Raw genomic sequence first — 24,075 nt, 5'->3', positions numbered from 1 at the left:
GTGTGCCGGCGCCGCAGGCAGAGGATTAGCCTATTGAGCCGCGGCGCTGGCCCCTCTTTGACTTTCAAATAAACTTCTAAACAATAAAAAAAACTATGCTCCAGATAGTGACTTCTTCATTTTAGAACTTGCAAAAATCAAAAAAGAGGCAATGAATAAAGTATGTATTTGTATCATTTTTAAGATAATTTACTGCATTGTTGGCATACTCGTAAATATAAAGAAAGAAACCAAGATTACTTAAAATTTTGAAAAATGTGTCTGAGCATATAGTAAAAACATGACAAAAAGCGGTTTTTAAACGATGAGTAGGCATTTTAAACGTGATAGTGATGAAATTAATGAAATTTCCTAGTGATTAGTTTAGTCTACTTGTATATTCAAATGTATAATGATTTCAGGACTTAGTGCTTAAATCACTTAGGATATAATATATGTAGACTTCTTTATAATTATATATTCAGTAAAGTATTGATTCATTGTGCTTTATTTTCACCTAGACAAATTTAAAGCTTAATCATGTATTCAAGTATTAAATTCTATCATAATCAGATATCCCTCTATTATAAGTTAATAAGCCTCTTACCTTTTTATTCTTAGTCTTTTTCTTTTTCTTTGGTTTACTCTTAACCTAGTAAGTAAGAAATAAATCATTTATTTAATACGTAATTCAAACTGCATAATAGGTTATTTTGCAAAATATGTTTCCTCTAACTTAAGGTTTTTGTATTTAAACACTATATATCATATTTCTTCCACATTCTATGGGTTCTATGAATTTGAGTTACATTTATTTCAATTATTTTTATTTTAATCGTAGTTGTCTTCTCTTGAAAAGTAACTCATAGTGTAATGGAACAAAATACAATATCAACAAAAAGGCTACTCAGGGTGGGCATTGCGGCACAGCAGATTAGGCTGGGGCTTGGGTTGCCTGCAACCCATGAGTGTGGTTTGAGTTCTGGTACCTCTGTTTCTGACACAAAATCCTGCTGATGCACCGAGGAGGCAGTAGACGATGACCTCAGTGCTTGGATCCTTGCCACTCATGTGGGAAACCCTGAGGAGGTTTTTGGCTTCTAGCTTTGGCCTGGCCCAGCCTTAGTTGTTGGGGAACAAAACAGTGGGTTAAAGACCTCACTGTCTCACTGTGTCGCTCTGATTTTCTTTTCTTTCTTTCTTTCTTTCTTTTTTTAAGATTTATTTATTTACTTGAAAGTCAGAGTTACACAAAGAGAGAAGGAGAGCCAAAGAGAGAGAGAGGTCTTCCATCCACTAGTTCACTCCCCAACTGGCTGCAACAGCTGGAGCTGGGCCGATCTGAAGCCAGGAGCCAGGAGCTTCCTCCAGGTCTCCCACCTAGGTGCAAGGGCCCAAGGATTTGGGCCATCTTCTACTGCTTCCCCAGGCCATAGTAGAGAGCTGAACTGGAAATGGAGCAGCAGGGACTCGAAAGGGTGCCCATATGGGATGCCAGCACTGCAGGTGGCGGCTTTACCCGCTACACCAGGTGCCAGCCCTGAGTCACTCTGATTTTCAAAAAAATAAAAAATAAAAAACTATTTTTTTTAAACTTACAGATTCTCAGATGCTGGGCATGTGAGTAACAAGGGAGGTAGGCATTTTTAAAAAGTAGCATATTCATGTGGACAAGATGAAAATTTAGCCTAAGAATGACTTAGTGACTATATAATAATAGTTATTAGTTATCTGTAAAAAAATACAGATATTCCACCTTGTATAATTTTAATTCTATCTTTGTGAAAATGATATTGAAATACCCCAGTTTTCTCTAGCTTTCTCTCTATTTCCAACTATACTTTCTACTACCATCTCATATCCACGATCATTAATCTGGATGAATTAATACATTTAAAAATTTTCATGAAGTCCAGCACTGCGGTATAGCAGGTTAAACTGCTGCCACTTGGGACACTCCTATCCCATACTGGAGTGATGATGATCATTTCTGATCCACCTCTCTGCTAATGTTCCTGGGAATCAACAGGTGATGGCTTAAGTACTAGAGTTCCTGACATCTACATGGGAGACCCAGATGGACTTCCTGGCTCTTGGCTTCAGCATGGTATAGCACAGCTGCTGCAGTCATCTGGGGAGTGAACCGCAGATGGAAGATCTCCCTCTCTCTCCCTCTGCTGCTCTACGTTTCAAATAAATAAATATGCATTTTTAAAATCAGCATAACAGCTCTGTTTAAGTGTCCAGTAATGCTGGCAAAATAAATGGTAATGGTGGGAAAGATTATGGAAGAAAATACTGAGGAAAAAAACCAATTCAGCTCTATATGAATACTATGATAAATAATACTTTAAGGAGAGTACATGCAAAAAAACCCATAAGCTTATAATAATATCTACAATATAAAATATTAATGAAAGCTTATACTTCCTGAAGATCTTTAATGGATTCTGTTGATGATTCACTAAGTATTGAGGCCCCATCTTTATTTATTTCTGCTAACTGTATTTCAGGCTGTGATTTCACATTTATATTGTATTCCATAAGAGGTGGACTTAGTTCTTCTTCCTCATTCTGTAACTCTTCTATTTCAATACCTAAATATTAAAGAAAAAGTATTCAAAATCAGAATGCACATCATTTTAGTCTCTTATCAAAGTCAGGTTTGTTAAAAAAAAAGTCCCAGAAATAGAACACTTCTTTTGATTTCTAGATGAAAATGTAAAGTGAGCTATCAACTATAAAATAATAGTACACATACACTATCTTGGAATCACTTAGTATGGATATAAATGCTGTAAGACCTTACTGTTGTCTTACGTAAATTCTAGCTATTAGATATTCTGGAACTTAAATAGGATTTAAATATTGAGTTTTTGAGTGTCCTGACATTGACCCTATTAATACTGTAACTAGTATTATTTTAGGATATAAACCTGAAATATGAAGAATAAAAGCTAAAAGATCTACTTTTTTCTTCTTTCTTTAGCTCTACATTATGTGACTTCTATTTTGATACCATGTCCCTCATTATTGCCCCAGAGACTCAATCTCAAAATTTATGGACTTTGATGGGTCACAGACAGCCCAACATTTAACTATAAACAAACCCATTGTGTTGTTTTCTTAAGTACAATTTAAAATGCAGACTATGAATGAAAAAAAATCACAAAAATGGAAACTAAAATAGCAATTCACCACCTAGCAAAAAAGTAGCAGCTATAAACAATAGTTTATCACATAACATTTACATATGCTAAAAAACACATACAAACAGGTGGAGGAATAGGTAGTCATTTTTGGCTGCTGTAATAACATCATCCTTAGATAAACTCTGGGGAACAAGCACAAATACCAAGGCAGAGTAAGGCTCATCCTAGATTCAGATGACCAGTATGACTGAAGCATTACATGAAGCTTTTTTAACAGTTTATCGTTTCTCGGCCTTTTGGCTAAGATCAAGTATAGTTTATCATACTCTATTGATCCAGTAAAAGTTCCATAGGAATTCCTAATTAAAGGTCACTTAGGTATTTTGCTTTTAAATATACTTACGTTGACTGCCTGTTATTGATTGTAGAGCAATTCCTATGATACACAAAGAAAAAATTTAGATGTACAATTGCAAATGCAACCAACAAATGTTTGGGATTAGAAAAAGCCAGAATATTTTAAAATTGTATTATTTGATATTATAGGTACTTATAAAAATAACCAGCTGTGCTCATCAAACCAGTTTAGACAAGGTACAATCTCTAGATTATAAAAGTTAGAAACTCAGAAGTAGATAGAGGAAAGTAAACAAAAATCAATACTTCATAATAGTCAAATCCTAGAACATAACACACTTTAAATCAAGCAATAATTATATTTTATTGTGAAAAGCTATACAAAGTACTAATAGTCAATTATGAAGCAAATCTCACTGCAAATTTGAGCCTTTTTCTTGGAATCTGATTTATCAATAGCACTGCCTCTCCTTGCTCATTAATATTTCTTGAACACGTACAATGTGCATCAGGTTTGCTCTGAAGATTGAATGGTGAAGAAATGGACAATCTTCATGAAGATTTAGTGGGATATGGATGTTAATCAAATAATCAGATAGAGAAATAAAAACTGCAACTAATAATTGAGGAAAGAGATATAAGATGCTAAGAAATACTCTCTGAAAGAGACTTGACAAATAAGCTGTTCAGATAACCTTAATGAGAACTGCTTGAAAAGCCTTGAATTGAGTTAGTGCTCAAAACTCTTTTCCAAACATTACCTTATCCTCATGAGTTTTCACAATTTAAAATCTTAAGAGAATAAATATGTATAAAAGACCTTAATTTATAAATCAAGGGTTACTGCCTGATTTTTAAAAATACCAAACTCAACATTGCATTGTTTTAAACTAAGAAACAAGAATTCTCAACAGATTAAGCAGGAAAACAAAGTCATCCAAAGGCATTAGTAAGAGCACCAGGACTGGGGAATAGCAATTATCTTTCAAGAAAATCTGGACCAGGACAATAACTACTAGAAACTTGGGAAGTTGTGGCCACCAGTGGATCATTAGGCAATACGACTAGTAACCTGGGACCAGGAAATGTTATCCAGACCAGCACAGCAAGGGTTTCAGTGAAGCTGTTGGGCCATGGATTACCATTATTAAGAGGAGAGCTCAGAAGTGATCCCTTGGATACAGAGGGGAGGTCTTGATGTCTTTCTCATGTCAACAGACAAATCCAGGAATGGTCACAGTTGAAAGCAGATATCTGCCTGATTGTTAAAATTATCCAGTCAACGGCTAGCTGCTAAAATTTTAAATTAATCATTAATTCTAGGTCCTCCTAGAAAGGAAAAGAAACATATACCCACTGTATCTAAAAGCATCCTTGAAATCACACAGTTCATTTCAGGATTTTAGGCATCCTTAGTTATATAGAAGTGATGAAACTCATCTATTAAAAACCTTCAATTCCTTTCTTAATATATAAACTCAATATGACAAGAAAAATTCTCTTGAATGTATTTTTTCTATAAACTCTTTTCTATTTTAACCTCAGTAAAGCTATTTTTTTCAGTTCCCTGCATTGTAATAAAGTTTTGTTTCTAACCTTTGTTGTTTGCCTTTGACACATCCTTTTCTTTATCTTTTCCACTTGACTAACTTCCACATGTCCCTTAAAAGTTCTTTAGATATTATATTCTTCAGAAAGCTTTTCTGTACTCCTTTAAACTAGGATCTCCCATAGTATTCTGGAAAAATCTCCAGCACTCATTTAAACTCCTTGTCCTTTGCACTGTGCCTGGCATAGAGCAGATACTCAGTGAAGGTTTACTGGCTGAAGTAAATAATTACTTAGTACCTTGTTGATAGCAGGATAACATCCTCTGGATGATTTCTGGTACTGGTATGCCCAGGTAGATGGATAGCTGATGGTAATCAAGTGAGATATTCTCAATGGGATTCTCTTTCACTTTGTCAATATCCTCTTGCTTCATGCCAAGGCGTAGAAGAATATCTGAAACTTTTTTCCAAATTGAATTGAACTGCGACTCAGTGAGACCATTCATCAAAATCTCACTAAGGAGGATATCCCTGTATTTGCACAGCCGCAGGATGTCTGCAGACTTAGAGAGATCAGAAGATGATGGTTCCATATTCCAGCCTTTTTTGGGTGCAGGGAATACATTCAAATGTTTTATGAGAGCTAATAGGAGGCATAAGTCAAATTGTTTGGACTGTGGTAGCTCCTTGTTTGGGGGATAAAGTAGATGCCATGATCCACCCAAAGGGTGATTGGTCCAAAGATGGTTGTAGTAGGATTCCAGTACATTCTTGTGTATAAGCAGCTCTTTTCTCAATAGAGGGGGTGGCATAGCCTCATCAAATATTTGCCGGACAATGTCAGTACCAGAAATAATAATTATATGAAGCAGATGGTAGAAATAACTATAATCAAGTTTGAAGATTGGCATTTCATCTGAAAATGAATTTTGAGAAGTCAAGACATTCCACATTAATGATCTTTTTCTATGTGGTCTCTTGTATTACATCCTAAGCTTCTGTAGGATGAGAATTATTCCAAAAGAACGAAGAACAATACGTGCTTTGTCACATTCAAGGTCAGTAAGCAAAGACAATGTCACCAAGCAGAAGTAATCACAAGGACTAACCATCACAGAAGCCTTTAACATTTTGTTCAAGTAACTGAGTTTTGGCAACCAAACAACATCAGAGTATTAACACGTGAAAATTCTGAAATTTCTAAAAGTTGTTAACTACCAATTTTAAACAATACTCATACTTTATCCTAATCATCACTAACCAACAGATTCTTGTATGATGAAAATAGTTTATAGTTGCATGGCACACTATTCTTTGAACACTGGAAATGTTGCTTCTTACTAAGGAACAGAGTTCTATATTTTATTTCATTTAATTAGTTTAAATTTAAATAACAACATACCACTATTGACTATCACATATCACAAATTATATCAAGATATATAAAGTTATCTAAAGCCTTTCTAGGGCGGCGCCATGACTCAATAGGCTAATCCTCCACCTGCGGCGCTGGCACCTCAGGTTCTAGTCCCGGTTGGGGCACTGGATTCTGTCCCGGTTGCCCCTCTTCCAGGCCAGCTCTCTGCTGTGGCCTGGGAGTGCAGTGGAGGATGGCCCAAGTCCCTGGGCCCTGCACCCGCATGGGAGACCAGGATAAGTACCTGACTCCTGCCTTCGGATCAGCGCGGTGCGCTGGCCGTGGAGCACCGGCCGCAGCGGCCCTTGGAGGGTGAACCAACGGCAAAGGAAGACCTTTCTCTCTGTCTCTCTCTCTCACTGTCCACTCTGCCTGTCCAAAACAAAACAAAAACAAAAACAAAAAATAAAGCCTTTCTAGTCAGACCATGGTGGACAGATACCCAGCATCAGCATCCACCTGGGAGCAATTAAAAATACAGACTCTTAAGCACTTCTCCATACCTGATGAACTGGCATGTGTACTTTTCAAAAGTCACTACATTTGATTTTAGCCAAAAGGCTAAAAAGTGATAGAAAAACACTGATTTAATACCCCTCATGCTCCTATATCTCTTCAAAGGACAAACTGATAAGTAGGCATTTTATCAACAAAATGGAATAAAGCATGAAAGTGAATTATTTGTTATTTTTCCAGCTTAACAGAATTTCCAAAGGAGGAAAGTAGAATAGGTGAATTAGAAAGTAAAGAATTCGGTATATGATGGTATTTCATTTTTGTATGCATAGCAAAATGTATGTTTATCATAATGTATATCTTTATTATTTCATCCTTCTGATTTTATGTCTTAAGAGATTTTTAAATTAATATATTTGCTTGATACACTTGACTTACACTTTACAGAGCAAATAAAATTAAAAAGCAAGTAATTCAGGGATATTTCTCTGTGTTGTCAAATAAAGAGATAGCTGGGATTAGGGGCATCTGTTCCCTTTAGGAAAAAGGACTTCAACTAAACTCTTCTTCCATAGGACACGGATGGCATAAAAGGGCTGGCAGGGTATTTTTAGAAGCACACTTTTGCAATAGCTGGCACCTAAGTTTACACGAGTTGCCCCTCAAGTCAAAATGTTCATCCTTTTCAGGTAAGGCCACATTCATATTTGTGATCTACTAAGAGGGAATACAACAAGGGAGCAGGTATTGGTAGAAAACCTCCACTGGAGGAAGAATCTCATTGTGCAAAGCTATACTAAGACGCACAATGCCTCTTTATAGAAAGCCAAGGCCATATGAGAGTGTAGTATCCACAGATCTTGGTAAGCGCTCCAGCTTACACTAAGTGCTCCTTGCTATATAAACCCAAACCCAGTGAATGATACAAAAAAATAAAAAAAACACATGTGAAAACATGCTGGTTAATGGCAGAATAGTTTACAGGGCAAATAAAAATTTTAACACACTTTTCAACAGGAGGCATATAAAAATAAAATAATACCTTTTGTATTAAATTTTAAGCTTATCTTCGGTCTTATATCAGTATCAGCTATTTTGAGAGACATCAACTTTTTATAGCTGCAAGCAGAAAAATATTTTTATGTTAAATTAATATCAAAGTTAGTCAAGATTTGGGATATAAGCACGTTAAGTGGAAATAAGTGAAACCAAAAGAGAAAAATAAACAAATAGAGGGGCCAACACTGTGGCATAGTGGGCTAAGCCTCTGCCTGTGGCACCAGCACCCCATATGGGTGCCAGTTTGTGTCCCTACTGCTCCTCTTCAATCCAGCTCTCTGCCATGGCCTGAGAAAGCAGTAGAAGATAGTGCAAGTGCTTGGGTCCCTGCACCCACATGGGACACCAACTCTTGGCTCCTGGCTTCAGATTGGCCCATCTTTGGTGGTTGCAGCCATTTGGGGAGTGAACCAGCAGATGGAAGACCTCTCTCTCTGTCTCTCCCTTTCTGTAACTTCTACCTAAGACACACCATTGTAATGTTCCAGATAGATTGAAAAATGTTAGATATTTATATTTTAGATAAAAAAGTAGGACAATTAGGATAACTTTTTATATTGAAAGTTCTGATTTCAATATCAATACTTTTTTTTTTTTTTTTTTTTGACAGGCAGAGTGGACAGTGAGAGAAAGGTCTTCCTTTCACCGTTGGTTCACCCCCCAATGACCGCTGTGGCCGGCGCACCACGCTGATCCAAAGCCAGGAGCCAGGTGTTTCTCCTGGTCTCCCATGTGGGTGCAGGGCCCAACGACTTCGGCCATCCTCCACTGCACTCCCGGGCCATAGCAGAGAGCTGGACTGGAAGAGGAGCAACCGGGACAGAATCCAGCTCCCTGATCGGGACTAGAAGCCAGGGTGCTGGCACCGCAGGCGGAGGATTAGCCTATTGAGCCGCAGAACTGGCCAACACTTTTCACCTCTATGAATTCTAGGCTAAAAATATACATTACTCTGTGAGACAGTTTTCTCTTCTAAGTAACAGAAAAAATTCTAATTGTCTGACAAGCTTGGAGACCTGGGTGAGTTTTGAAAGATGGGATAAAGTGTTTATATTATAACAATCTAACTTTAATAAAGCAAGAAAAATATGTTTTGTTTTCAGGAAAGGATTATTGTCACACTTGAAGGAAAAATATCCACATAATTTCTCCCTTCCTGCTTTAAAAGATAAATGTCTACAGTAGTGAAGATGGATGACAAATAGCAAAATATGATATTTTTACATACTTAATTCTACCTTAAAATTCAGTGGAGCAAACGATTAATGGAAACACAGAAAAAAAGTAGCAACTAAAAAATGCATACATACATACTTGTTCAGAAAAAAAGTAAGAGTATTTTATTTCCAACTGACCTTGCTCCCAAATTTTCGATGGTTATATATTCATCCTTTCTTACAACTTCAAACTGCAAGTGACAGAAAAATATTAGCTGTAAAGTAGTTCAATTTTCAAAACTCTTTAATGTTTTTAATGAAAAAAAAGAAAATGAAACCACAATATAGAACAAATAACAGAAGTAACAACGTGAGCAATTAATAATCCTAATCAAACAAGAAATTATAGTTAACATTAAAAAGTAGTATTTTACTCATTATAGGATTTGAATCCCAAATTTGAAATACAAACATATCTAAGAAATAAGATACATTCTATTCATAATATTTGCCTTTTTAGTTAGAAACTGAAAATTCAACAAGATTTTTCACCTGAATGCATTTTATCTAACAGGTACAACATGTAATGTTATACAGATATTTTCTCAGGAAGAGATTTACAGACTAAAAAAAGATTCAGAAGTTTAAAATTATTTTTAGCTCTAGGTGGAAGAGAACTAGATAAAGTATCTTTCCTGGTTTATGATACTCTCCTCACTGATACAGTCATGGCACATTTGTCTCTGTTTTTCTCTGTGTATCTCTTTTTTTATTTTAAGTATTTCTTGGTCTTAGAGACTATTTACATACTATTTTGGGTAAATCATAGCAACAGAAAGGGTAGAGAGCTTAGCTATCATCAGAAAAAACAGGGAGAATCCTGTTTTGATACCTAAATCTGTTCCCAGTCTAAAATACTATTCTAATGAAGGAAAACAAGAAAAATAAGACACTTACCAAAATTTTAACAATTCCAGGCACATCACACAGCAGCATCCTTACCATGTCACCTGTACATCCTTCCTTCAAACATTTTTTCCCACTAAAACTCTAAAGTTAGTAATAGCAAAACAGTAAAAACAAAAAAAGAAATCACTGACGTGCACATCTGATTACATTAAAAAGTTAGAAGCGAATGTTGTTAGATGGTAAACTGAGAAGAATAAATAAATATGTAAGTCTTTAAATGTTGTAGCTGTTTAAAGATGATACATTTCATATACCAATGGATATCCTATTTAAAATACATGGTTTAATTTTTCTTATCCAAGTGTTTCTATTTCAAAATCTTCATACAGCTATATTACAAACTAAAATATCTTTGCTGTCCCAAGAAAAGCAACTTCAAATAAAATATACTAATTACGTGAGCCTAAAAAGGAATACTGAATTTCTATATGATAACATGAGGAGGCAGAGAAAAGGATAGAATTAAAACATTGAGTCCTTTTCCTCATCCTGCACTTGCTATGACTCTGGTTAAAGTTATTTAATTTTCTTTTACTTGGCTTTCTACAACTGATCAATATTAATTTCCCCAGCAATCAAATGAAATAAAAAGGATTTAAAAACAACTTTAAAAAATAGTGCCTTATCCAATAATTTTTACAGTTTACAAATACAATTCACTTGTTTTAATTGCATATCCTCACAACAATCCTATGAAGTAGACTTTATCCTCACTTTAGAAAAATTAGTCTCAGATGTTAAATTATCAATTTAATATAATAAAAAAGTCACTCAATATAGACTTAAACCTAGATCTTCCAATTCCATATCCAATACTCTGTCTGATACACAGTTGTTTTTGTAAGGATTCTCTATTGCTTACATCATGTAAACACTATAGAAATAAAAGTTATAGACCCAACCTAGTTTTATCAGTTCACTAAAGAGTAGTTAATTAAAAGTGGGTTTTGGAGTTTCACCTAATTGTTGTGGTAAAGAATTCAACTTATTATATGTACAACATAACTAAATAATAATTCCAAATGCCCTTTGATAAGTATAAAATTTATTCATGTTTTCCACCAAAATAGAAATTATCCTCAAAATTATACAATTATCCTTTCTGTATGTTTATTAAACAATTCTATATATTCTTTGATTCTGTGTCTTTCATGTGAATATCTATTACATGATTTCCTTTCTTTAGAGTATTAGGGAAGAAAATTGACAGAAATTACTAGGCAAAGAAACTAGCAGAGTATTTCCCAGAAGATCTATTTAGTCAATGATAATAATGAATGAAGAATGGTGGGAAAATCCCCATCAGAGAGGATTGAGAAAGAAAAAAAAAGGGGGGGGGGGGAGGAAATATGTGAATAGGCAGAACTGAAGAGGAAGAGGGTAAAAAGAGGAAAGGGTAGAGGAAAAATGCTACAGTAAGGTTTTAAGAAGGAAAAGCAAATATAGATACCTGATCATTTTCTCCGGGATATTTTAAATTCTTGAACTTTTTCCAACAAATCTTATGAAAATAAACACAACAACTTTTACTGCACATTAACTGAAAAAAACCCTGTAAGGAAATACAATTATTGATATGAAACAGTAGTTCATGTAGCTATAGAAAATATCACTTAAAGTCACTTTCAAAATTTTTCTATTACTAGATAAGTTTTACACAATATTCAAAATTTATCAATAGAGATCATAACTTTACAGTTATGTTCACATCATTAGAGATGAAAAATCAGGAAAATAAAAAGGGCAGTAAATTGAATAAGTGAGTATATTTTCTATACGCATATCTAACAAAATATTGAAAACCAGTGAATGACTTTTGTTAAGGAACACACTGCCTACTACTCTTCATCTCCATTTTACATCTCCGTTTTCTTCCAGCCCCAACTCCACACCACTGTTCCATGAGTTCCCTCTGTTACCAATGAGACCTCAGATTTGCTGTGCTCCAGTATTATCATAGGACATAGGCTATTTGTCCTTCTCCCCATGACCTCCCTTGGAACAACAGCCCTGCTCCTTTTAAATAAGAATTCTGCTTCATTGACAATTCTAAATTGTGTGCTTGGGACTTCCTGCTCCTATATGCCATTCATTTGTTTGAAACCCTGTAGCTATTCTGAGAAATTTAGGACCAAATGACCATGTCATCTAAACCAATACTGAACTTGCTTGACACCACATTGTATCTTACCAAGATGACTTCCCAATCTCTGTGTTAACTACACTATTTGCTGTACACATCATGCTTTCTTCATGTAGTATAATATGCATTGTTGCTATCTTACCATCCTATCTTGTAATTTCAGTTTTATCTATTAGATTCAGAGAAACCTATCAGATGCACTATGGTCTTCAGATCAAAGCTGGTTACATTATTCCCCACTCCATCAAGGCTCAAAGAGATTAAAAGATCCTTCATTTAGTAACATAACTCCATAGAAATTATAGTCTATCTCCTTAGTAAATTGCTACTATTTTTAATCTGTAATATTCCTAACCAGAAATTAAGAATTTTGTTTTAGATCACTTCAGTGTATAACTGTAGAGATAATAGTTATAACTTCAGAGGCAAAAGTGTTAAAAAAAAAACTTAAGCAAAAATAATTATTTTATTGACTAAGAATATAATTCTTGTTCATTTTCAATCTACGTTCTCATAGACAATCAAAAACTTCCCAACTGCACTACCCTTGTAATTACTTTTAAAATATTTTGATGCATATTATAATAATTTAACGATAATTTTATATTTTAATAATATTCAGGTTATTGATATTATAATACCTTATAATTGGTGTTCTTTAAAATGTCAGCTTCACAGGATCGCTCACAGTCTAGATAACTACAAATGGTATGCTTCATTATATTACCTTCAGTTGTCTTGATAAAATTATCAAGGAGATCCTGGATTTTAAAAATAAAAAGAATCTCATTAATTATTATTATATTATTTCTCTCATTCAAAATAAACGATATGTATAAAAGCCCTAAATTAGAAATACTGTGTCACTGACTGAATGATACAAACACAGAAAATACTGGATTTCTTACATGATGTTATAAACTGTATGTTTGAAACTACTCACCATATTAATCCATAATGTAACACATGGCATGGTCTCATTAAGAATTACTTGGAGAAACAGACATAAAACATTTGAGTTTCAAGCGAGACTTTGTTGGAATTGGACACTAGGATGCTGAGTTGGCAGTAGAACTACTGTACAGGTACAATATAACACTCACTATCATAATGGGCAAAATTAAAGAAATATGTTTCTCATGTCCAGAGTTATGACTCAAAATATATTTCTCCTTTTAAAATGCTACTTAAATGTAGGTGAAATACATTATCAGGTCTAAGCCAGGGGTCAGACAAAGTCCTTAACATCTTTTAAAAGGACAGTATTACAAGATTTCAAATAGTATTAGTGTTAATATACTGAACATAAATAATAAGTAATAAGCCTCTACAGGTTATTTCAAGAATATCAACTCTATGCAAAAAGATTAAATAGAGAAAATACCCCAGAAAGTAGAACAAAAAGAAAACATTGAAAATATTAAAGAAATAAGAAAATGAGACGTAATCCCATATGCAAACTACCTGAAAAAGTCTTTCAGGGAGAAAAAGAGAAAGCTAAGAAATCATCACATACATAAATCAAGAAAATTTCCTTTCAATTCTGTCAATTTTGTTCCAATATTTTGAGACTATATTTCTAGGTATATACAAATTTTGAATTGTTATAGTTTCCTAGATGAGTGAATTCTATATTTTTAGGAAAGGTTTCTCTTTATTTTAAAAATGCTTTTGTTCATCAAGTCATCTAAAAATATGATGCTCCAGGAAAGTATGAAGTAAACATTTGGAAAAAGATATGTCATTCAAAATTAGTCAACAGAAATCTGGTATAGCTATTTTCATAGTAGACAAATTATAAAAAGGCTCATTTATTTGGTTTATGAAATAGGTAAAAATAACTTAAAAAGTAAGGAATGCTCAGAATATTTGAAGAAACAGAAACTCACATCAAGAATATAAACTGATATAAACTTTCTAAGAGGAAATATTGTGACATATCAACACTTTAGAAATGTGTGAACATTTTGTCTCACAATTCTACCTTTAGAAATTTATTCAAATGGAATATCATGACAAATAAAGCAACTGTAATGTTTAGGATAAATTAAATGCTCAACAGCAGGAACTGATTAAGGAAATTAAAGCATAGTAATACAGAGTACACAAAAATTCTATCGTATAATAATCTAATTACTGGAAAATTTAAAATACAATGTATTTTCAGATAATAAATAAATGTATATATCATACAATTTGGCAAAAATTAACAGAGAATTTGTGTGTGTATGTGTGTTTGTATGTGTTTGTACCTAGAATGACATAAATATTATGATTTTTCTATTTGAAGAAATATGATTGAATTTTATTTTTCATTTGGGCATTCTTTCATTTTTCAATTAAAAAAAAAACACATTAATTTATTTTCTTGAGAGGCACAGTTACAGACAGAGAGAGGGAAAAGACACAGAGAAAGGTCTTCCATTTACTGGTTCACTCCCCAAATGGCTGCAATGGCCAGAGCTGGGCTGATCTGAAGCCAGGAGCCAGGAGCTTCTGCTAAGTCTCCTTCATGGGTGCAGGGTCCCAAGAACTTGAGCTACCTTCTACTGTTTTCCCAGGCCATTTGCAGGGAGTTGGATGGGAAGTGGAGCAACCAGGACTTAAACTAGTACCTATATGGGCTGCTGGTACCACAGGCGGATGCTTAACCTACTATGCCACAGCACCAGCCCTTCATTCTTCAATTTTTGTGAACAAAACCTTTAGTACTTTGTTATTTAATTCTACAACAAAATAATGAAATTATAATTAGAAAAAAAGGAGGTAACTTTTTTTAACATTTAATTTTTAAGAGTTATATACTTGAAATGCAGAGAAACAGAAAATGAAAGAGAAATCTTCTGTTTGCTGGTTCACTTCTCAAATACCACAAGAGCCAAGGCTGGGCCAGGCCAACGCCATGGGCTAGGAACTCCCTCTGGGTATCCGACATGGGTGGTAGGGCTTCACATACTTGGGCCACTTTCTGCTGCTTTCCCAGGGGCATTAGCAAGGAGCAGAGAAGCCAGGACCCAAATAGACACTGCAATATGAGATGCCAGCATCACAAGCAGTTGCTCAACTCACCATAACACAGCATTGGCCTCTAAGAAGTTAACTATTACATCTGACTCGAACCATGCAAAGTACTGTATTAGTACAGCTATTGATCCTCTTGTTATTTGAAAATGCTAACACTGTAACTTCACTTCTGTCTACTTCCGAATTATACTAACATTCTGCTTAATAACAATATCAAGGTTGTTTCTCACATAAAAATTAATTCCCAATAAAAGAATGTGCTTATTATAGAATACAACATAGATGATATGAACTGTACTTTAACAAAGATGACTCTAATTAGTAACAGATGAAATGTTATTCTTAAATAATTTCTTACTTTAAAAGACGTAGGTAATTCTTCATCTTCTGTAGGATCTATGTCAAACCAATGGTCATTTGTATCTCCTATTTCTTGTAAGCTTTTATGAAATTCTAGCAGTCCTCCATTATATCTGCAAAGCATTTTTAATTAGGTTAGTATGAATGTGACTAAAACTAGAGAGTTTACTAGTCAGACACACTGTGAAAACTAGAAGGCCTCTATGGCAACAATCATGAAGACAGTATGTGCTGAAAATAAGGCCCAGATTTAATCGTAAGGTGGAAAAATTTACAAATATGGCCTTGATAGGACTAATACTATCAGCTCAGGACACTGATAGCTAAGTCTGTATGATAGAACAATTGCAAAGGATATCAAAAGCAAAACCTCAAAAGAACTGCCAGGCTAAATTCAAGACTTTGATAGAAAAGGATAAGATTCTGGAATGTGAATTGGAGATATTCAGGTAATTTTCTTAGAAATACTGATACCCAATATTCCCTGAGAACCTTCTGACTGGCAAAAGTCTTCTTCTTGATAGAGAAATGTTGCTTCCCTTTACTCAAAGATCATGATATCAGGAGATGTCTCAAAAGATGATGCCTTTCCTCCTCATGATTTTCCTCTACTTATTATACTCATTGCCTTCAGATCAATATATCTAGACAGGTATAAGAAAGCCCAAGAGGGAAGCCTAAGAAGAGAAAGCATATTAACCGTTAAAACTAGAGAGCATGATTCATGTGTACTGGCAGGAACGTGAGAGGAATGGAGCACAACAATACAAAACCAATGGCACATACAGACTAGAGATGGAACATTTCTGTAATTCAAGATTCACTTTCCCACCAAGAACTCCTGAAGTCAGTGCAGACATGCTGCTAAGAGGCTTCTTGAAATCTGAATACAATGATGGTCTGTTGAAAGTGAAATAGAAATACTGGAAATGTTTTGCCAGAGTATTAAAGGATTCAGAAGGGTCATGAACGTGAGAATGTCAGACAAGGGTTACCACATAAGAATGTAGAGTTCTGTACCAGATAATGTTCTGGAAAGGTTCAGAGGACACTTAAGTCATTCATTCATTCGCAACTAAGGAGTAAGAAGGTCACCAGTGTCTTTGAGAAGCTAACTGGTGGTTGTTCTCCATAGTGCAAGGATGAAAGTAATGACGCTACGTACATTTGGAATTCCCAGTATCAATGCTCTGGAGAATGGATTCTTTCCAATGCCCACAATTAAAAATAAAAAGTAGTTTGCACATTTGAAGGAGGGACAACACACATTCTTTGTCTTGTCTCAGGCGAGGTTAATTCTTCTGTTTTGTCACAATATAAACTGAATGGATTTTGATCATCTCAACATTCTGAAAAACATCACATTAACACTATATTGATGACACTTGGTGAATAAGACCTGCCTATTAAACATGAAGTGAGAAATCTCATGGACACCCTAGTAAAAACTGACATGTCAGGGAACAGGGAATATATCTTAAAAGAATCAGGAACTACGACACAGGTGGTACTTTTAGGGTTGCAATGGTTTGGCCTAGCAGTAATCCTTCTTAAGAGTGTGTTCAAGTAAACTTTCCTTAATTCATTCATCAGATCTCAGCCAAATATTTCTTTAGGGAAACTTTTGATTCCCAGAACCAAACTGGGGCTCCAGGAAAGGCTTTCATTGTTTAATGTATTTTCCTTCATTGCTCTTTACCACATTTCCTAATTGAAAACTCTATGGTTAATTATTAGGTTAAGGTGTATATCTGCCATTATTTTGTAAAACAGCGGGGGAGTTCCAAGATGGTGGAATAGCGACAGGATGGTCTGAATCATGCAGAGCAAAATTAATATTTAAAAAGGGTTGATAAACTGCATGCCTGAAATAAAGCCATAGAAGATCTGCAGTGGGAAACCCAGAGAGAACAGCAGAGATGGTCCAGGTCTGCACCAAAATAGCCCCCCGCCCCCGCAAAAAAAAAAAAAAAAAAAAAAAAAAAAAACCACAAAACACAAAAAACAGCAGAGACTTGGAGCCCAGAGAAGAGAATGCTGACCAGTTGGACCAGGTGAGAGGGTAATCACGGGCCCACGAAGCTGTGGATAGCAGCAGGAGGCAGTGATTGGCAAACTGCTTTTGAGGTTCCACATGAGATAAAATAATAAATGAACAGAGAGGTGGCACACATCCCCACCCCCTCCCCTTACCCTGAAGGGAAGGGCAGCCAGCCAGGAGAAGCCATTCTGCTCATTTGTTTGTTTTTTATTTCTGGATACAGGCAGATGGCTGCCTCCCATCTCCCCTGCACATGCCCAGCAATAGCGGGTGTTGTCTCACCGCCCACCCAAATAGCAAGGGACATAACATTTCAGAAGAATTCCTTCCCCTTCCATGCAAGCTGTATGGCAAAGGGAACCCCTGCCTATTGAAAGCTTGTACCCTCCCAACACCATTGAGAAATAAGCCAGGCTCCATTAGGCAGGCTCTTAATTCACCCACCTGCGACCCAAAGACGTTGTTTAGGAGCTCATAACAGAGGGAACCATGCTCACAGGAAAGACTTCACAGATCAAAGGTGAAGTTCATTAAGCAATCTGAACTAGTCCTAAAAACACTAGGAATTAACACCCGGGCATCCTGAAGCTGTGAGGAGAAGGCCAGGTCACACCAACAGAGGTGAACACCCTCCTCCATCCAGAGAGCCAGAGGAGAGCTACAAAGCCCCACAGGGGCCTTATCTTGGATACTTGCTCCCCCTGGAATACTGAACAGAGCAACAAGGCTACACCCAGCACACACTCACTGTAAGTACAGATGTCCCACTAAGCCACAAAAACACAAGCCAAAGGTAAAAGAAACCAGACCAAACAAAGGAAAAAACTTAAGAATAAGGAAGACACTATGAGCCCCGCAAAGGAACACTATAACACTTCAATAGAAGATGAAGATGAAGAGATTGAAAGTATGCCAGAAACAGAATTCAGAAAATTAAACATCAGATTATTAGAAGCAATCAGAAGCAAATTCACAAACTAAATGAACATTTTTCCCATGAAATTGAGATATTAATGAGAAATCAGAATGAAACACTAGAAATGAAGAATTCAATACATCAAATAAAAAATGCAGTGGAAACTCAACAACAGAGTAGGTGAGGCAGAAGAAAGAATATCAGAGAGAAGACAAATTTCTGGAAATTTTACAGTCAGACCAAAAAAAAGAAGAAATTAGAAAGTAAAAAACACTGCTGGAGATCTACAGGATACCATCAAACAACCCAACATATGGGTCCTAGCAGTTTCTGAAGGTGTGGAAAGAGAGGAAGGATTAGAAGACCTTTTTAATGAAACAGTAACAGAAAACTTTCCCAATTTGGAGAAAGAAAGAGACATCCAAGTACATGAAGCATACAGAAATCTCGATATACATGACCAAAAAAGATCTTCACCATGAGACACTGTAATAAAACTCTTTACAGTAATAAATAAAGAAGATGCTAAAATGTGCATGAGAGAAATGCCAGATCACATTCAGAGGAATCCCAGTTAGACTTACAGTGGACTTATCAGAAATCCTACAGGCTAGGACAGGATGGCAAGATATATTTCAAGTCCTAAGAATAAAAAAAACCTGTTAACTCAGAATATTGTAACCTGCAAAGCTCTCATTTATGAAGGAAGTTGAACTAAAGACCTTCTATAACAAACAGACATTTAAAGAATTTGTAACTACCCGACCACCCCTACAAAAGATGCTCAAGGATGTGGTGGACACAGAAACACAGAAGCAAAAACATCACTACAAAAGAAGGTGAAGTCAGAAAATTGCTCAGTAAAAGTACAAAGGAAACCCAAAGTAAAAAATAGGCCTATTAATGGAAATATGTTACTTAAAAGTTGTTACTTAACAATAGTCACCCTGAATGTAAATGGTCTCAACTCTCCAGTTAAGACACAGATTGGTGAAGTGACCATATAGATAGGATCAAGTGTTAAAGTAATCACGTAAATAGGACTAAGTGCTTGAAACCAATAATAGAATTAAAAAGGAGTGAAGATTCCAACATAGGAAGCAGACCATACAGCTGATGCATAGAAGGACAATTGCTTTAAGTAGCAGTCTGACCTCAGAATCAGCCATTAAGGCATTCTAGTCTGGCTGGAAAGTCCAGGGGAAGCATTTCAGGCATGGAAAGCCAAGATACTGTGGCAAAAAATGCCCTACATAAAGACCCTCTATGTGTGAGACCCCAGTGGAGAGAAGTGGACACCAAAGAAGTATGTACATTTCTTGGGAGAAGAGAACTTCCACTTTTGCTTATGTCAAGCTAGTGGATCCAAAAGGTTTCCATAACTGAGGCAGCTCATGCCACAGCCTTGGACGATCACTGATGTCATACATAGGAGTGTTATTTGTTAAATAAACAACAAGAGTCACTGTGCACTAACTTCCCATGAAGTTGTATTGTGAAACTCAATAGTAAAACCTGTTCTCAAGAATCACTTCCTTTTAGTTTTTTAAATGGAGGATATTACTATGTCTCATAAGTTATGTCTAAGAACTCACAAAAGAATTACCATCATTGGATTCTTTAAAGACAATTAAGTTTCTAAAAGGAAAGAAGGGAGAGGACTGAAAAAGAGGAAGGTTGGAAAAAAAAGTGAAATCAAGAAATAATGACATAGAACAGCCCCTGTTTAGACTGCTGAGGAACAGTTCTCATAGTTCTTTTATTCTGCTCTTTCATTGTTTCTTTCTTTTTTTTTTTTTCTCGACTACAGAAAGGGAGGAGGAAGAGGGGGGTGCAGTAAGTGGGAGAGTGGGCACTGTGAGAAGAATTACTGTATTCCTAATGTTGTATTTATGAGATACATACAAATAAAAATAAATAAATAACTAAATAAAGGGCAGCATACACCCAAACCACACACATTTGGAATATGATAGATGCTTACTAATTAAAATAAATGAATGATGACACTAGTGAGAAAGGATCTCCATTTAAGAAGCAAACAGATCATCCATATAGGTTCCTCTGTACAGCTTCATTTTCTTTTTTAAGATTTATTTATTTAGTTGAAAGAGTTACAGTGAGAGGTAGAGACAGACAGAGAAGGGGGTTTTCCATCCACTGGTTCACTCCCCAGATAGCTGCAACAGCTGGTGCGAGCTGATCCAAAGCTAGAAGCCAGAGCTGCTTTCGGCTCTCCCTATCGATGCAGGAGCCCAAGGACATGGGCCATCCTCTGCTGCTTTCCCAAGTGCATTAACAGGGATTTGGATTGGAAGTAGAGCAGCCGAGACTCTAACTGGTGCCCATATGGGATGCTGGCGATGCATGCTGGGACTTTTAACCTACTGCACCACAGTGCCAGCCCCCAGCTTCACTATCTTAAAAGATGTAATACCAAATATTCCCTAAACTCAACATTTAGACCCTTGAAACTTTTTTTTTTTAATTTTTTGCCAGGCAGAGTTAGACAGTGAGAGAGAGAGAGACAGAGTTATATACAGTGGGAGAGAAACAGAGAGAAAGGTCTTCCTTCCGTTGGTTCACTCCCCTAATGACCGCCATGGTTGGTGCTGCGCCGATCCAAAGCCAGGAGCCGGGTACTTCCTCCCAGTCTCCCATGCGGGTGCAGGGACACAAGCACCTGGGCCATCCTCTGCTGCCCTCCTGGGCCACAGCAGAGAGCTGGATTGGAAGAGGAGCAACCAGGACTAGTACACGGTGCCCCAACCGGGACTAGAACCTGGGGTGCCAGTGCCGCAGGCAGAGGATTAGCCAAGTGAGCCACGGCACCGGCCTGACCCTTGAAACTCTTTATAAGATCATTTACACATTTAAAAACTTTTCTAAGTTAATGATGATATTACATCATTGTTTCTTTATTATGTATAGCCTTTTTGAGTTCTGGGCACTGTGTTCTTTACCTGTAAGATTCTTATGAGGTATACAGAATAATTAGTTTTGTTTTAGAGACAAGGGGGGAAAAATAAGGTTTAACAGCATTAAGTTCCCTAAGGTAAGTGACAAAAAATGTGTCTGAACCCAGGCCTGTCAGAATCCAAGGACTGGGTTTCTAATGTCAATAATAAATTGGTCGATACTGCCATGGTCTATTAAGTTTGATATTCTCGTGTTGACAAAATTACTCTCAAGTATATTAACAAAACTATTATCTATAAAATAAATGAAGAAGAAAATTACTAGAACATAAATGGTCATGATCTCTGGTTTACTGCACAAACTTTTTCCCTTTTCATAATGCTAAAAATTGACAAGATTTACCCATTAATGAAAATCCTTACCGCTTCTGAGCACATCGAAGTAAACCACGTCCAAAATAAACTAAAGACATAAAGTTTTCACAAATTTCATTTTCTTGGATCACCATCTTCATCACCAGAAATTTGTTTTCAGCTTCTGTATAATCCTGTAGTAACATAAAACAAGGTTTGATTGGCATAGGCAGACTTATTGGAAAAGACCCCAGAAGTACAGGCAATCAAAGCAAAAACAGACAAACAGGATTACATCAAGCCAGAAAGCATCTGCTCTGCAAAGGAAACACTTAGCAACAGAATGGGAGAAAATATTTGTAAACTATGCAACTGATTAAGGATTAACATCCAGAATCTACAAAGAGTTCAAGAAACTCAAAAGCAAAGCATTCCAGTTAAGAAATGAGCACAGAACTTGGACAGACATTTTTGAAAAGAGGAAATTCAAATGGCCAAGAGACACATGAAAAAATGCTCAGGATCAGTAGCCATACGGGAAATGCAAATCAAAACCATAACGAAATTTCACCTCACTCTAGTTAGAATGACTCTCATATAGAAATCAACAGCAAAAAATGTTGGTGAGGTTTGAGGAAAAATATACCCTAATCCACTGTTGGTGAGAATGTAAACTAGTACAGCCATTGTTGAAGACAGCATTGAGATACCTCAAAAATCTGAAAATAGACCTACCATATAACCCAGCCATCCTACTACTGGGAATTTACCCAAATGAAATTAAATCAGCATATGAAAGAGTTATTTGTACCTTCATGTTTACTGCAGCTCAATTCATAATCACTAAGATATGGAATCAACCCAGATGTCCATCAACTGAAGACTGGATAATGAAATTGTGGTATATACACAGTTTGGAACACTACTCATCCATAAAAAAGAATGAAATCCTGTCTTTTGCAACAAAATGGATGCAACTAGAAACTATTATACTTAGTAAAATAAGCCAATCCCAAAAAAGACAAATGTCATACGTTTTTCCTGATCTGTAGAAACTAATAGAGTACCATAAATGTAATGTAATGAACACTAATCAATAAATAAGTACTATTTATAACACTAATCAATAAAAAAGAATGAAACCCTGTCTTTTGCAACAAAATGGATGCAACTAGAAACCATTATACTTAGTGAAATAAGCCAATCCCAAAAAGACAAATGTCATGTTTTTCCTGATCTGTAGTAACGCACAGAGTACAAAAAATGTAATGCATAGGAATAAAATTCATATTTTGATATTCAATGATTGTTTTCAGCCCCTGTCTCTACTGTTAAGGAACAATGTTTTTTTTTTTTTTTCTTCTTTCTATTTGTTGAACTCTTTACTTAGTGTGGTGTTAATTTTATGAATATAAAGTAAACTGAAAGATCATTGTAAACATTCAACGAGTGAATAAGAGGAAAAGGTGGGCGCATTGGCAGGAGGGAGGTTAGAGTAGGAAATATCACTATGTTCCTAAAAGTGTATATAGGAATGCCATGAAAGTTGTGCACCTTAAATTAAAACAAGTTAAAAATAAACAAACAAAAAAAAAAACTAGGTTTGGTTGATGTGAAAAGCATTACAATAAATAATTATTTCCCAAGCTAGAGAAATTAGGACAGCTTTAAGAACAATCTGGCTATTTGGTCATTTATTCATATCACTAATCCTTTTGAAGTTTAATCTGAACAATTTCCTCTATTAGTATTCTGAGTTGACCATATAATCCTGGAATTTGATTTTCCTATTTATTACTTGTTGAATATTATGTTTAGTGGCAAATTCTGTGCATGCAGTGGATTAAAATTAGGTTTTTGCAAAAACTGATGAAGGAAGGGGAGAGAGAAAAAGACAAGGAGGGGGACAGGTGGTGAGTGAAGTGTGGCTGTCTTCTTGGAACTGTACCTATGGACTGCATAAAATCTGTTCTCTTTATATTGATACAAATTTTTAAATGAAACAAATGAAATGATATCTGTTGCTTTAACTTAAATAAATTTTAAAAATAACAGAAAATGGCTTTAAGTTTTACAGTTTTAAAAATCAACATTTTTATTTGGTAAAATGTTTTAGTGTTATGTATAAAGATTATAATGAGAAAATAATAGATACAACAGGAGTGGGCATTTAGTCTAGTGGTTAAAACACCAGCTAAGGGGGCTGGCATGTGGTGTAGCAGG

The 24,075-nt window shown here is 35.7% G+C and overlaps 1 protein-coding gene across 9 annotated transcripts in view; it reads right to left on the bottom strand.

The window, feature by feature from the left end:
- Positions 1–24,075, bottom strand: part of DZIP3 (DAZ interacting zinc finger protein 3) — an 84,366-nt gene that overhangs the window by 37,918 nt on the left and 22,373 nt on the right. For 6 of the 9 annotated variants that reach the window (XR_016232425.1, XR_016232423.1, XR_016232424.1 and 3 more), the window contains exons 7-17: positions 21,922–22,046; positions 15,622–15,736; positions 12,881–13,000; positions 11,547–11,648; positions 10,085–10,177; positions 9,326–9,378; positions 7,954–8,030; positions 5,337–5,954; positions 3,535–3,567; positions 2,407–2,576; positions 587–631 (exon numbers count right to left, since the gene is read on the bottom strand). Coding sequence is in view for 5 of the 9 variants with exons in the window: in XM_008266984.5 (XP_008265206.1) it covers positions 587–631; positions 2,407–2,576; positions 3,535–3,567; positions 5,337–5,954; positions 7,954–8,030; positions 9,326–9,378; positions 10,085–10,177; positions 11,547–11,648; positions 12,881–13,000; positions 15,622–15,736; positions 21,922–22,046 (1,551 nt within the window). In the remaining 4 variants the exon portion in view is untranslated. The remainder of the gene's footprint in view (positions 1–586; positions 632–2,406; positions 2,577–3,534; positions 3,568–5,336; positions 5,955–7,953; positions 8,031–9,325; positions 9,379–10,084; positions 10,178–11,546; positions 11,649–12,880; positions 13,001–15,621; positions 15,737–21,921; positions 22,047–24,075) is intronic. The other 3 variants (XR_016232426.1, XM_070073168.2, XM_008266986.5) reach the window with 1 other exon arrangement.

This window comes from Oryctolagus cuniculus, chromosome 4 (assembly GCF_051225735.1).
Source record: "Oryctolagus cuniculus isolate XC-2025 breed Fujian yellow rabbit chromosome 4, ASM5122573v1, whole genome shotgun sequence".
NCBI lineage: Eukaryota > Metazoa > Chordata > Mammalia > Lagomorpha > Leporidae > Oryctolagus > Oryctolagus cuniculus.
The sequence above is the reverse complement of the archived record's forward strand: the minus strand, read 5'-3'. Positions and strand labels throughout refer to the sequence as shown.